The sequence below is a fragment of the Copidosoma floridanum genome, unplaced genomic scaffold (genome assembly GCF_036245765.1).
Source record: "Copidosoma floridanum isolate Cflo_tuat_1 unplaced genomic scaffold, Cflo_Japanese_pri ptg000014l, whole genome shotgun sequence".
NCBI lineage: Eukaryota > Metazoa > Arthropoda > Insecta > Hymenoptera > Encyrtidae > Copidosoma > Copidosoma floridanum.
In genome coordinates, this window is record NW_028321891.1 from 9,023,195 (window position 1) to 9,038,157 (window position 14,963).

General features: G+C 44.7%; 1 protein-coding gene across 1 annotated transcript in view; it reads right to left on the bottom strand.

The window, feature by feature from the left end:
- The window catches only part of LOC106639462 (discoidin domain-containing receptor 2), a 57,303-nt gene extending 49,891 nt beyond the window's left edge, over positions 1 to 7,412 (bottom strand). The window contains exons 1-2 of the mRNA XM_089592133.1: positions 7,313 to 7,412; positions 3,535 to 3,640 (exon numbers count right to left, since the gene is read on the bottom strand). Of these exons, the coding sequence (XP_089448259.1) occupies positions 3,535 to 3,640; positions 7,313 to 7,412 (206 nt within the window). The remainder of the gene's footprint in view (positions 1 to 3,534; positions 3,641 to 7,312) is intronic.
- Positions 7,413 to 14,963: the final 7,551 nt, after the last annotated feature.

Sequence of the window (14,963 nt, forward strand, 5' to 3'; positions counted from 1 at the left end):
GGCCCCACATCTTTGTGCAATTGCTCGAGGTGACTCGCCTGTATTCTCTTGCTCCTTCTTTTCTCACTACTCTCGATTTCTATCTTCCCCTCGATCCACTTGATCTTCGTTTGGTAGAATCGGTTCTCCAACCCTCGATTATGGATCCCCTCGAGCTTAGGGCACGTGTCCAGGTGCGATGCCACGGAGATTAAATCTATTTAAAAGACGACGCAATGGTTTCTAGGTAAAAATCATCACGGATGATTTAAAAAAATCACAAAGCTCAAGCTCATCAATTTATGCAGTTACTAGATAGTGACAAGGTAGAAGACATCTAAGATAAGTCCCTCGTGTATGTTGAACGTAATTGGTTTCACAGCGATGCAAGAAATGACATTGGCACTCGAGGCCGTGACTTACATTAGGAAGATAGTACATCATCATGCGGTCCAATTTTGTTTGCCTTGACCAACGTGAGTCCACCAATTGCTTCCACACAGTTTGGAAAGTATCAGCGAGAACCTTGCGCCATCCAAACTAATTACAATTCCACAGCATCGGAACATCAACGGAGCACCAAGTAGGTCACTTCGAGGACTGTCGCGTTGACAGTCAACGGTACAGTAGTGGCAAAGGCACAAGTATGGGGCGGTTGGCTCGAGGGAGAATCGGGTCGAAGTGATGGCGATGGAAAGAGTACAGTGCCGAGAAGTCGCCGAGGCAGGATAACAACCGCGTACAGGATCGTCGAGTCGAAGTTGACCCCGGGTTTGCTGCTACCGATACCGCTGTGGGCCAACCAACTCTGCAGCGTGTATATACGGAAACTTTTGCCACCTGAGCTACATGGATCTTTCCACACGAGCAGAAGAAAAGTTTTGCGGGGGTTGATGGAGAATGCTGCGTTTTCGTGAGGTCACGAGGATGGAAAATGTTGTGGCAACGATTACTGGACAGTAAAAATTAGAAGGGCGAAAGTATCGCAAAGTCAAAAGAATTTCCGGGTGTCAAGAAGTGGTGCGACACTTGAAGAGCGCGAAAGAGGAAACGAGTGCCATCCACACGCTCAGCGAGTGAACACACGGGTGTAAAAAGATTCACAAAAGAGGGACACGCTAACGAGCAGTAAAGCAGCAACAGAAGCTACGAGGCGTTGAGTTCCCAAAGTACTTTTTTCCCTTTCTCTTTCCCTCCTATCTTGTAATATTCTTTTTTTTCCCCTCAAAACCTGGTTAATCCTTATTAGGATCGTGGACTTTAAGCCCATGAGAAATCTTAACTCGACAAAAGCCAACCATCGTGGCCATGGACTCGCGTCCACTCGCACACCTTCGCGGTCCATAGAGCCCCGACTACCCCGAACCCATCAAACATCCCCCTGTCCCTTGGTTGCTCCACTCGCAATCCTCCACCCTGCAGTGTCGTTAATACGGTGCATCATCGGCAGTGGTAGTAGGCCTCTAGACTCTATTAAATTAAATGGCACGAGACAGGGAGGTCGGGGTAGGGGGCAAGGGAAATGACGAAGCCAACACACAGGAGACAGACAGAGAGAGAGAGAGAGAGAGAGACGACCACAGTTTCCGAGTATCGTCCTCATAATCAGCAGGCGAGGGCTCATAGCCGGCAGGAGCATCAAGCCTGTCTTTGTCTGCGGTAATGAAATGTATTAATATCCAAGGGCCCAGCGCGAAATCAAGTGTATACATGCGACAGCTGTGTATACGCACACTGGCTTTAGAGCATCCCACGCGGGTGTGTGTGTGTGCAGTGTCCCGCGGGAGGTGGTGCCAGTATACACCCTCCCTAAAAGTATAGGTACACGCGTCTCTGTGCCCATGAGCCTGTGTTTGCGTATACAAGCCAGGCGACATGGATAGGATATGACGTTAAACTGTGGGTATGCGTGTGCACGATGCATTAATGCTGCCTCAACTCGTTTGGGGGAAAGGTGTCGATATCTCTATACTGTATACGCTCGGGCTCTCGCGGTTCGCGTTGCTTTGGGTATTATATACTGTAATGTCTTTGTTAAGTGTATCCATGCGTGAGGGGAAAAAAAGAGCGCTATGGATGAGGCTGATAGTCGTGGTTGAGGGTTGAAGGGGTGCAATTGTCCGATAAGTTTGTTGAAATTGGGAGAAAAAGGACAACTTGCGAGTTTTTTTCGGGGCAAAAGCAATTACGGACTCGATGGAGTCTTTCCACCGGGCCGATGAAGATGGAAGTAAAACTTTCTTTAGTTCCCTCCTTTTGTCCAATAAATTTGCCTCCGAGCAATTAAAGTGGCTCGATAAGCTTGGAGAAAAATGCGAAAAGCGTTTTATCGCGAGTTTATATACTTTCGGGTCACCTCGAGGCGGAAATATATAGATAATGCGATGAGCTTCAACCGTGACATCATCCACCGTAGGTGTATAGATTTTCGTCTCATCTGCCGTCGTTACGTATAACAAGTAGTTGAATAACGGCGATAATCGGTTCTAGAGCCAAAGCGTTATTGAATATTATTCAAACGATGTCGGGCTATTGAATATTTAGTGCTCACGGATATATAGTACATACGTGGTACAAGCGAGCACAGGAGGATAGAGAAATAACGACGACTACGACCAAGAGCACGAGGATACAGAGGCTGCGGGAAAATCTACGATTAAAGCGACTGGTATGCATGAAGCTCGTCTGAGCCTCTTGGGTATGAAACAGGACTATGACGACGACGACGATGACGCAATTAATAAGCGATTATTTATTCAACAAGGTGGGGCTGGTCCTCGTCTTGGATTTTCATCGTTATCACTAGGAGTGCAAAGACTGATGAGGCGTTGTTACACATCCCATAGTGACGGCTAATCCATTGCAGTGGCGATTGCAACGTTGATTCAGTTAAACGTCTAAATCGTAAAAATGTGGTATTACACAAAAAGTTGCGTGACTTGTCGTGAATGCTTAGTAGGTTCTAGTGAAAGTATAAAAAGATCTGATCATGTGAGGTGGAAAAGAAGACTAAAGAAGTGTGTGATCTTTAAAAATAAATTCTAACGAATCCTTAAAGTACGATATCTACATAATTTTAAAAATAAAATGACGTTCGCTTTTAATGTTCTTTTAGGTCTTTATAATCAAGATATCGTACTTTTTAGATAATTGTTATTGAGAACTTCTCAAACTCATAGATAAAGCCTGCATTTGATCAGGAATCCATGGAATATTAGAAGGTAAACTATGATATTGTAAAGATAGATTATCCTTTGATTATTTACCAAGTCCTTGCGATACCTCTTTCAACATCCCAGGGGATCGCTAACTATGATAATACTTTTAGTTTCCTGGAAAGGTGTTGATTGAATAGAATATTTCCATTCGATTACAAAGTCAGGGATTGGTAGTTTTTACAAACAATTCCATATCGTCTACAAACGGCAATAGTTAATAGATCAGCCAATGATACAGCTCATTAGATCCAAGAGTTTCTTTGGGGATTTAAATACTTTGAAACAAAATTTGCCACCCATATCTGAATAATATTATTAGTAAATTAAAATAGCTTACCGAGCCTGGTGAGGTCCAACGTTGCCGCTGTCGAAGCTCGAGCTGGCCGTGATGTCGTTGTCCGGTATCGCGCCACTTTCCATCCCCAGTGGCCCGACGCATTGCGCTGCAATCAGAAAGCAAAGACACCCAACATCAGCGAGAAAGAGTTAGCCAACAACTATATAGGTATACCTACAACGCACTGCCAAACCCAGATGGTAATGAACAAGCTACAGCTGGGGATCTTTGGCGCGCAATAGAAACGTGCACTCTTACAAGAAATATTTGTGTACACTCGGTGTACGGAGATAGCAGAGAACGAGAGAGAGAGGTTGAAAAGTGTTTAGATTTATGTGCACATCACGAGCGCGAAGGGATCATAAACCGGTACGAGTATATACGGGACCCGCTTGGCCGGGGAGACGAATCGCAGGATAGTCATCTTTTGTGTTCCGTGTTACGCTCCACGCTGTTGTTCTCGTGTCCATTCGAGGGAGGGAGATCGAAACAGCAAAAGCTCAGTGGAGGAACTCGCCTTTACTGTTTTCGTACGCAAGTGCAAGGATATTTATCTCGAGGACCGATCTAATTGTTTCGTAAAAGGCTGGGGGCACACGCGCGGATGTACGTTGGTATTATAATACACGAAACAGCGGGGGATCAAGAGGCGGGATCCGCGACCGAGCACTTCCTGTGCGAAATCTGTGGGGATAGCTGACGGGGAGAGGCAAGTATTTGGTGATTACTGGGTTACTACGTCGTAATATACAGCTGTACACAGGATACAGGGTACAGAATGTTGTTTATCATAATGTAAGGATGTGGGATTAAGAGAGAAAAAAGTACGTAAGGTATATGTAGTATTGTAACGAGATTTGGTACATAGGATTTAAGGACACCATTGGAGTGATAGTTTCTCGCTGGTTTGAAACTCCGTAGATAGGAGCCTATACATTGTCTGGCTGCATGTGGGGCCAATACATGCTCACGCAAAAACCATTATCGTCTATCACTTTCACGAAAATTGTCCTAAAACGAGCATCAATGTTTGCCCCACCGCTATATCCACCGCAAGACCGAAAGGATGTATAGCATACTGCCTCGAAAGCCGGTCCTGTGTGCTGCTGCAGATACCATCTACTTTGCATACTTCATCCGCTCGGCCGGCCGCGCGCTGCAATAGGGGCTACCGGGGTAGGCGTTACCCCCTTTTCTCAAAAGTTTTACGGATAGCTCGGAGAGATGTGTGTTCGCGCGTGTAGTACACGTGTGCTCGTTAACGAGCTTGTTTTTCGGGACGGGGCCCGAAAGAGGATACGGTGGTTATTATAATGTACTTATCGGCTGATGCTTCGCGAGTCGAGCCTTCGGAAATTGAGGTGCGTTGAATCAAGAGCTATATAATTACTCGTTGCTGGGGAATCTTTTTGTGCAAATTGATGGTTTTCAAACTTTCGAAATTGCCTAGTTCACGTGATGCGCTTGCCATACTCCTTTTACAGGTACTTATTTATGGACAATGAGCGGAACTTGTTATGAATTATGCGGATAAAATTGTCATTTCGTACGCCTATTTCGTACGCCCAATGTATCCGATGTGTCCACAAAATATAGACAACACCGACTGTCTCCTTGAGTCTTTTTGACTATAGAACATTGGCATGATATCAATCATCGATAAACATAGTAACTGTTAATTTATTTCCTAAACTTTTTAGTTACGTGCAACGAAAATAATTATCATAGATGCGTTAAGAAAATGTATCGTCAAACAATGAATTTACTTCATAAGGTTGTCTCTTTAAAGATAGAACCTACTTTAAACAAAAACAAGACAACCAAGAAAAAAAAGTACGCATAGAATATTTCATCGATCTCTTTCGAAGCAATCCTTTGAAGCAAATTATTTATTTCCATCGCACCATTGTGCTATGGACCGCTGCGTGCCATCCTCACCTCGGCCGGGAACTCGATTAGAAGACCAGGCGGGACAAACTTCCGCAAAACCGAATTACCACGTCGACGAATTGAAATTGCTCGACAGTGGAAATATCGGATCAACACAGTACCATCTCTTCCTTCATACGGGACAAGGACAACAACGCCAACAAGCATGCCCTGTGCGCTGCCGGATAGTTTCGTTGTTTGGAGTTTGCCATCGTAGATGTAGCTCCGAGTCTCGCGTCTCTTCGATCATCAGCCCAGCGTTGGCTGCACGTAATAATACGTACACATCCATAAGCTCGAATTTCGTCCCATTAATCCGTCTGTCTCTCTCTCTCTCTCTCTCCTCGAGTCCTATCATTTCCTCGTGCTTTGCTTCTCAAAATGCATGCACTGGTATTCGATTGTAGCACGTAAGTACGCAGGTGTACATAGAGTATAGGCTTGGCATAATGCCCTTTCATCACTCGACACGTCTATATATACGCTCGTACAGTCGGATGTTTCGGCTGTAAAACACCTTTGGCTTTCTCTTGACCAGCTAATCAATCACTCGACGCTTCGATTTGTACTTTGAGAGTGTATTGCACAAGAAGAAGACGATCGTTTGTTACATGATTGGACCGATTGGACGAGATGGTGATCATTGCTCTAAAGAGGTAGGGGGATTTTTTTCATTAGCTACGCTCCATTATTTTTAGGTTGTTCATTGACAATTTTGTAATTTGAATTTTTTGAGAAAGCGCAATCGGAGTTAATTGAATCGCGTGTACGGGTACGATAATTTTCGAGTGTTCATGAAGGAGACAGATTAACAAGTTGAGTGGAAAAAAAGTGAAGGGAAAGGAAAAAGTTATAATATAAAAACTGTGCAAAGAGGATCGATCAGATAGATGTCTATGAGTAGAAGTATATTTGATGGTAAGGTTGAAAAAAAAAAAAAAAGTTAAAACAGTCACGTACCACGAGTTAAAAGTATAGAAAAAGGAAGGATGAAGGAAATTAAATTTTCAAAATCTGTGAAAAGAGGAACACAGGCGACGCGAAATAAATTGCATCCTTGCTGGAAGCTCATAATCAGAAGCGAAAAGACTTGGGCCCGTCGAGTGAGCGACGGAGACCTTTTTTTCGTGATCGAAGCAAGCGGAAGAAGCAAAAAAAGGCGAGGAAGGCTAGAAGACATTAGAGAAGGAGGGGCGTTGAGAAGAGAAGAAGAACAAACTCGTTATCGGAGTCGCGCTAGTGGCCACGACGGCTCGTTTACGGCACGAGCTGACTAAGGCACTTCGACATGCAAATCAGCGCGCTCTACTCGAGTACATGTAATATATACGCGTGCGAGGGCTTACGAACAAAAAGTCTGGGGTGGATCCGAAAGAGGTGCCGGGATCGCAGCGTACAAACGAGAACATGCTTGTAGCTTATGGGGAGAGCTTTTGGTGGGACGATCTACGGCGATGACATCCTTGGCTTGAGGATGGAAAAAAAAAAATTTAGGATCCGGACCTCAAAATTTTTTTCCGCACCGGGAGTTCAAGTACATCGGTCCAAGTGCTCACCTACTGTATAATATTCGAATCACCAAGTATCAGCCACTGATTTGACAGTACTTGAGGTCAAACTAGATTTACAGGAAAATAAGTGGTCAAATATTCTATGGTCCAGAGAGCATCTCTTAAATTTGAAACCAATTGTGCGTCAAATTAATTCGTGAAACTACTTTGTCAGGTGAATCTCGCATAGGCACAACGTGCTCCCGATACTTATCCTCGCACACGAGTGAAAACAAGGGCAGTACCACTCGAAAATGAAACTTGACAACGCATCCGTGCAAAGTGAATCGTGAACTCACCGAGATCAATGCAGCGTACCGCTGAGGCCAGAAGCCCAACGGCGAGGACGACCGCCCCGGCGTTGCGGATAAGATCGCGTCCCCGGCCAAATTTCCTCATCGTTGCTCACTTCCCAGCAACGGCGGTCAGGATGATGGAAACGAGGACGACTCCGAGGGCCCCGACGCAACCCTCCTGCCCTCACCGCTTACCGCCGACTGCCACCGTCCTCATGTTCCTGGTGCACTGCTGGTTTGTCTTCGCTCTCCGTTCTGCAACAGAAATGACATATATACATGTATTGGGTGTAAGTATAAGAATAAGTATAAATATATTATGGTATATTGCAATGAGCGATGATTAAAGTGTTTCGCGAGAAGCGACTACATATGGATGGGGTTTTTTTTGCGCTACCGCGGGGACATTACTCGTGGGCGTCAGTTCTGATTAATGAATTGGTTGGTGCGCGTGTATGGGGTGTTGCATGAGGATTTTGACGAATATAATGGGTGACGTTTTCCGACGATCTATACACCGTTTGATTAACGAGAGACTTTCTCTCTGCGGTGCAAATCACTTGATAAAGAGATTTTCTTTTTCTTTTTTTCCTAATTTACGTGGTCCGAGCCTTGGTTTGCTCCTAGACAAGCGTTGCTTCATTGACACCTTTTGTTTTTTCTATACTGCAAGGGACATTCAGCTGTGCTCTTTTTAAGGCCAACTGATATGCGCTATACGTATTTGTAAAATACCAGAATCTATACTGTACGAATAACTCATTGGTAGCCTAAATGTGCATCGCCTAGAGATGGGAAAATCGATACTTTGAATCGTCTGCAACAATCAAACGCCAATAATCCGGTTAATCCCTTGGGGGGGGGGGGGACTGACGGACGCATTTTGTAAAAAAAAAAGAAAATAAAGTAAAAAAATGGCAAACACAATACAAGAACAAGCCACTTGTTTCGTGGCGCATTAGCATCGCATGAATATTCACGGTCGCACTTCGGAGCGCGACATTATGGATACGTTTTAACGCGACATCGATCGCACGACGAACGATGCTCGATTGCGCAAACAACACTGCGTACGCGTATAATGGCACTGTATCGTTCACCGGTGCAAAAGTATAAAACGCGAAAAAAAAAAAAGAAGAAAAAAAAACAAGTCTAGAGCGTAGGCCCTCTCGTTGTAACCACGCATAAACGATGGCGGAGCGCTAAAAGCCTAGCGGGCGCAATAGCTTCCTGATGAAAAGGAGATCACGCGTATTCGAAGCGTTAGCTTGGCCGTGTGTAGGAAATTGCACTTGGTAACCAGCTACTGCTTTACGGTGACTCAACAGCATCGTTTGAGAGAACTAGAAAGCAGGCGATGTAATTTACGGTCGCAGCGCGCGTGGATGGCGCTCGATCGTGTGTCGAAAGGAGAGCCGTGTACGTCCGCGTACGCAAGCTCGTATGTATACGCGCATGAGATTCGGGCCAACAAGTCCGAGAGTTGGTATGTTAATGATGCCTCAACGGAGTTACCTATACCTCCGTGGTGTATAATTTGGAGCGATTGCCGGTGGATTTGGGATTGGCTTGAGCTTACGTGACTTTGGTACTGCTTTTTTTCATATATACAAGTTTCCCGAGGGGATTCTTTGAAAGAACGCTTGAAAACGTAACAAATGGAAAAGGGAGATCGTAGAATGCGTTCAAACAAATTAACCTGGAATTAGAAAGGCGAGGGTGAGCGATTAAATGAAGAAATATGCGGAACAATTTATAAAACACTCCGACACACTTGTTACCGATTTACTCGAATCTTTCAATAAATTTCTATAATTTACAGGTAAATTTCACAAATTCGAAACAAAAATAACGGTCGCACTTTCACGTATGTGGCTATTGATGTAAGACTACCAAACGCAGCTGCGTGTTAATCATCAAACGGAAAGAAAACTAAAAGAGCAGTCGAGCAGAGTTGATCGAAAAAACACTTGCTGCACGAGAGAGAGAAAGAGAGAGAGAGAGAGAGAGTAAATAGAAATGAAAAAGAAAGGGATAAGCACCGCGTAATGGATATAAGTGAGCGAAGGGTTCGACGGGAGGTAAATGACGGTAACAAGGTGGGGCAAAAGGAGGAAGCGAGCGGACCGCAAGCATCAGATGCTCAGGAGGGTAGAGAGAAAAACACACACGAGCAGCATCCAAGGGGGTAAAGCGAGGAGAAGAAAAAAGCTGCGCAGTACTGATATGGAGAGGGAAGAAGCAAACATTGCGGTCCTGCGCGCGTGTGTGTACCCTACGAGGATGGCCTATGTGTGCCGAGCAGCAAAAGTTACGGGAAGGACGCATGAAACAACCACGAGTTCCTCACGAAAGGAAGCAATGGCACAAGACTGCAACTGCAGCCATGGAGGTAGGACGAGCGAACGAATGAATGAATGAAACGGGAGAAGCTGGAGCACGTGAGTATATGTAGGAGGAGCTCAGGTGTGCACGGTGCAACCGACGACGGCGGCTGGTGGGCGTAATTGTAGCCAAGTTTGAATAAATAACGAGGCTCCGCGAGGAGCAATGCCTCGGGGGGCTTTGACGCCGAGGCCTCTATTTTTCTCTCCCTCTCCCGAGGTAACGTTGTATTCTGACCTATTAAATTTACATGCGGCGCAAACTTGCGGCCCTGACGCCTGCCTCGGGCCATTTCTAGGGCTGCACGGCTCGCTCGGCGGATAGGTTGAAAGAAGACGCCGTCGGTGTGACCTTTTTTTTCCCCTTTTTTATATAATGAATCTTGGCGCGGTTGATCGCACCGCTCATTGTTTCTTGGAAGCTTATTCGATTCATTTTTTTTTTCTTTTTTTTTTTAAATCCGTTTTTGTTACAACTTGATGCCGCTCAAGAAAAGTCTAAATTAGACGTACGGCCCAAAGGACAATTTCTGTTGTTCCGTGCACCTCGTAATTTTGCATCCTCGCGAGAAAAGAACGCGATATCTCCACCCCAACCGAGTAATAAAAAGGGATGAGGCTCTACTATACCACCCCCCCAACCCTCTACACATGCACGTACATTACATTCTCGTGCAGGCCCATATGAAAAATTTCATACGTCGCGATGAGAAACTTTCTCCGGGGGCTTTTTCATTTTCGTCTGCAGCTTGGCAGCTCCCACCCACCCCTTTTCCGCGTCCAACTCCCAAAGTCTTGCACGGGAGCGGGAAAGTTTGTGCGGCGACGGAGGAATTTGCAGAAGGGAGAGAGAGAGCAGTGTATCAATTTTATTGGCGAAACTCACCGTACGTATGGGTTTTCCTTCCGAGGTCTCCCCCACCCCCCCTTGAACTTTGGTAATTGCTTCCACGGATGTCGGGAGATTTATTAATCATACGGGGCTTGACGTCCGAATCGCGCTAATTACAGGTATACCGTATAGGTCCGAGCCCGCGAAATCGATCCTGCCCGGGGACGTGTGATACGTGCCTCCTGCGCTTCAAAGATACATCTATATGTACATGCTTTGGCTCTCGAAAGCTTAAGAATGACAAGTCCTTTCAACTTCGGCGTAAAATAATCAAACTCCCTCTGGGTGGTTATAGTTAAAATATATACACGAGGTGTAGTCAAAGGTATACGCGATTAACGTGACCTTTTAGCGGTCGATTGAAAAAACACGAGGTAGAAAAACAGCGGAGGCAAAAACCAATACCGTCTACGTGTAGCTTTCCCTTTTAGAATAATCCCCTGAAGGGGACTCGTGGTGTACACAGGCAGTACCTGCACGAAAGCCCCTCGGGGCGGCTTATCGAAGGGAAAGAGAGACCAGGTGAAACAACAACTCCAGCAGTCGGTGCACGTCTCCGGGAATAGGGAAGGAGCTTATTAATCGCCAAGAAGGAGGAGGAAGAAAGGGAATGGCGATAAATACAGGGGGAGGGGGGTTGTTGAGCCGGCAGGCGCCTCCGCGGTCGACGACACGGCAGAGCAAGAGGAGGAGGCGCCTACGTGGATATCTCTCGTTCTCTTCCGTTGAATTTGCATAGGAATGAGCTTATGCAGATTAATACAAGGGAATATTGTGACTGGGTGTACAGGGTTGGGGCATCGCACGCGTGTACCTATAAATTTGGACATGCGAGCCGATATTTCGTTTATTTATTTTTTTTTTTTTTTTTTTTTTTTTTTACTATCGATGAAACACGTTTATTATATTGTGCGCTTCGAGGGGTCGATGGTATCGATGTTAGGAGGTTTCTTTTTTATTGTTTGTTTTTTTTTTTTGGCTCGAGTCGAGCATCAAGGATGAGGTATGTGTTTTGCTTGGGCTAATTGCGGTGCTCTCGTGAATACACATGTGTATAGGTAGTCCTGGAGGATATGGGTTTGTCGTGGTGATCCTTTTTTTCCTTACTGGCCAAGAGAACATCATGTCGTTAGTTGAATAGAGGTGTAATTATGTCCAATATATTTCAACAACGGCATGTTGTCGACCATGTTGGACCCTTAGAACTTTAAAATACGATACCTATCGAACATTTGGTGTTCAACGCAGAGGGTTGGATACACATTTGATGGCAAAAGAGATCAGAGCTCGTGTCATCGTATTGTACGAGTTCATCTTGTTATGTCTTTGCTAGACATTATACTTATTATTAGTAAACGCGAGCTTATAGGTGGTTTTTATTATCGGTGATTTTACACTATGCTCATCACAAGTTTCAATGGCTTACCGATGCTCGATTGAAGTTTATTATCTTGTATCGACTTGTCGATATTGTTCAGTTTTGAGTCACTTATGATTGAGGCCATTTTCTTTTTTACCATTCATATTGCCTATTTTTCGGATGCTAAATAAATACAAATTGTAAAAATCGTGACAGGTGGGAGTCAAACTTGATTATTTGTTTGTGACAACTGTAAGGCGTGTCTTACACATTATCCCGGTTTAACGCAAACTTGTGAAAAATGAGTTACGAAATCCTTCGACGTGGTTCCGTAAGAAAAATTGTTTCTCAAAGTGTTATAATTGCATCATGAAATTCAATTTCCGCGGGCGGTGAATTTATTTCTCGCTCCTGGAGTCATGAATAAAAGATCAAGGATATCGATTAAAAATAAAGACGGCTCGATCGAGCATGAAAAATGCAGTTTCCCCGTACTTTTCAAGCTTTATAAATACGCATGACGCTGTTACGTCGACACGCGAGTGAATTATTTTAGCACCGACCGACCCAATTGTGTAATCTACTACAGTCAAGTTGGGTGACAAATCCCCGTGACAAATATCGGTGATTGCACCACCTATTGGGTCCTGAAATCAAAATAAATGTACTCCACCCACTACAACGTCAAAGGAGCATCCCTCCCTAACATCTGTCTCAGCACAGTAAACACTTTTTGGCAGCAAAGAAAACCGCCTCGAGGCCGAGAAAGCTGTGCGCGGTACATTGTACATATACACGCTCGTTCCATTCGCGTCTCCTTTACCTCGGCTATCGCATGCACTTACGCGGGACCCACGAAAAGGGCCGCAGCCGACCAGCATTTCCCTTTTAATTAAGTGAAAAACCTTTGAAGTCGGGCGCGTGCCGCCGACAAACATTCGGAAGAGCTGCTCTCCGCCGTTCCCGAAAACGCTGCGTGTGCCACTGCCGCAGGGCCGATTTTATCGTGCGCCTGGACTAAAAATACCACCTCCCCCTCCTCAGATGGCTGATGCGTACAGTCGGGGAAAGGGAACCGCGGGGCTGAGGACGAATGTTTATCGGGAGATAAGATCGGCGGTGGTTTCGTTTATTGATGCATCGCGACCGGATGAACAAACAACTGCCGTCGACTCAGTTCCCGTACATGTAGGTGCCTAAGTACGCGTGTACTTTGGGAAATGTATACAAAAAAAAAAAAAAAAAAATACAAAAAAAAATAAGCGTTGTGTTTGTATTCTAAGCCAGAGCACTCGAAATCACCAGGACATAGGGAGATGAAAATACAGAAGCAGATGTTGTAAACAATTTGGAGCTGCTTCTCTGGAATATAATTTAATTATCCATGCCCTGAAGCCGCATTTCTTTAATTTTCGCACTTTTGTTTGGGTACATCATATACGTATCCATAACACTTGTTCACCGGTGTGGGTTATCGGTTGCTGCGAATCAGTTTCGAGCTCAAGTTTTGTAGTGCATGTGCAAAGAAAGTCTATTAGTCTATCCCATTCTAAAACTGAATAAAACGATGTAACTATGTCAATTCTGATGATATCGTTATTCGTGGCCGCGAATTCAATAACCGCAGCCGTATTAGCCGAGGGTAAACGTCAACGGGGCTATTATACCCCTAAAAAGCCACCACCCTAATAATCCTCGTAACTCAAGGGCTCATCCAACCATCCGAACTATACACAAGCGAAACGATCGCTGAAAGTTTGCTCGAAAAGCACCCTGTCCATATAATACGCTGCATTACGCGTATTGCAAACCGGACACGCTCGCGGTGTGTGCATCGGATATCTCGCTGCTCAGTGATTACGATCTTTTATCGCGGCAAACGTCATTCCGCGCGCAGATAGATATACATATTCATTGTGGCATACACCAATTGTGTGGGGAGGGGGGGGGCTCGTATCATATCATTGCGAGCGAGCTCTGCGTAAACGAGGAGATTTCGGGCATCGAGATAAACCGAACAATACGATGATTAACGAGCAGAGCTCGAGTCTGTCGTAAATCCTCTACGTACACCTGAACCGTATGTACCGCTCTGTGTCTCTGGGTATGTGGTGCCATGCGAATTGAGCCACGTGTGCTTTTGTTTCGGTGTCGCGTGGGTGGATCAAGTGTAATGTTACATACTGCGAGTGTACGTAATTTTACTACTTGCTCGGATCGCGAACGTACGATATCTCGATCAAATTTGCGGGAGTTGGGAGAGTTGAAAGAGCAATGCGTGATTTTTGTTTAATTTCGTCGATCGACCGTGTGGAAAGAGATGGGCTTGAGCTGCATGCCTGATTTTTTGGTAAAAACTAAAAAAAAAAATTTCAATAAAAATTCACATTTACATCCCATTAATACTAATGGTTAATTGCTATTCTTTTACCCTTTTTGCCAAGTTCACCAGGACTTGAGGTGAACCTCTTGGTTTTTTATCGATACTTATTAAGTGATTCTCTAGTTTAAACTCCAACACGTCTTTGTCATTTTAACCTATACCGAAGCTGCGAAAACAGTTACACATAAATATTTGCGTACAATACAGGTACCGCGGATCAGAATTTTTGAATTTCAGTTTCGTACAGAATTCGAATCTACTTATCTACTTAAAACCAAAAGTTGGGTTCCAAACTGTACGGAACAACTGAAAGTTGCAATCTCGGGAGCCCCGAATCCATTGCGATTATTCGTACAAAATAATCGTTGTTGGCAACTCTTTTGCCAACCAGAACCAACGATTTGTATCAAAACAAGTACATGAAACAAGAATTGCTAAAATTCCACAATCATAATATCTGACAAAAGTCCAGCTTCAAGCCACCAGAGCAAAAGTCGATTTTTCCGGAAATCCTCAAAGTCCAAGTGGCAAATTTATACCATTGGCAAAGTCATTGGCTCAAAAACACGTCAATTCCCGACCAACCTTCCCATCAAACAGGCTTCATTCTTCCATGAGATGGAAAACACCTCGCG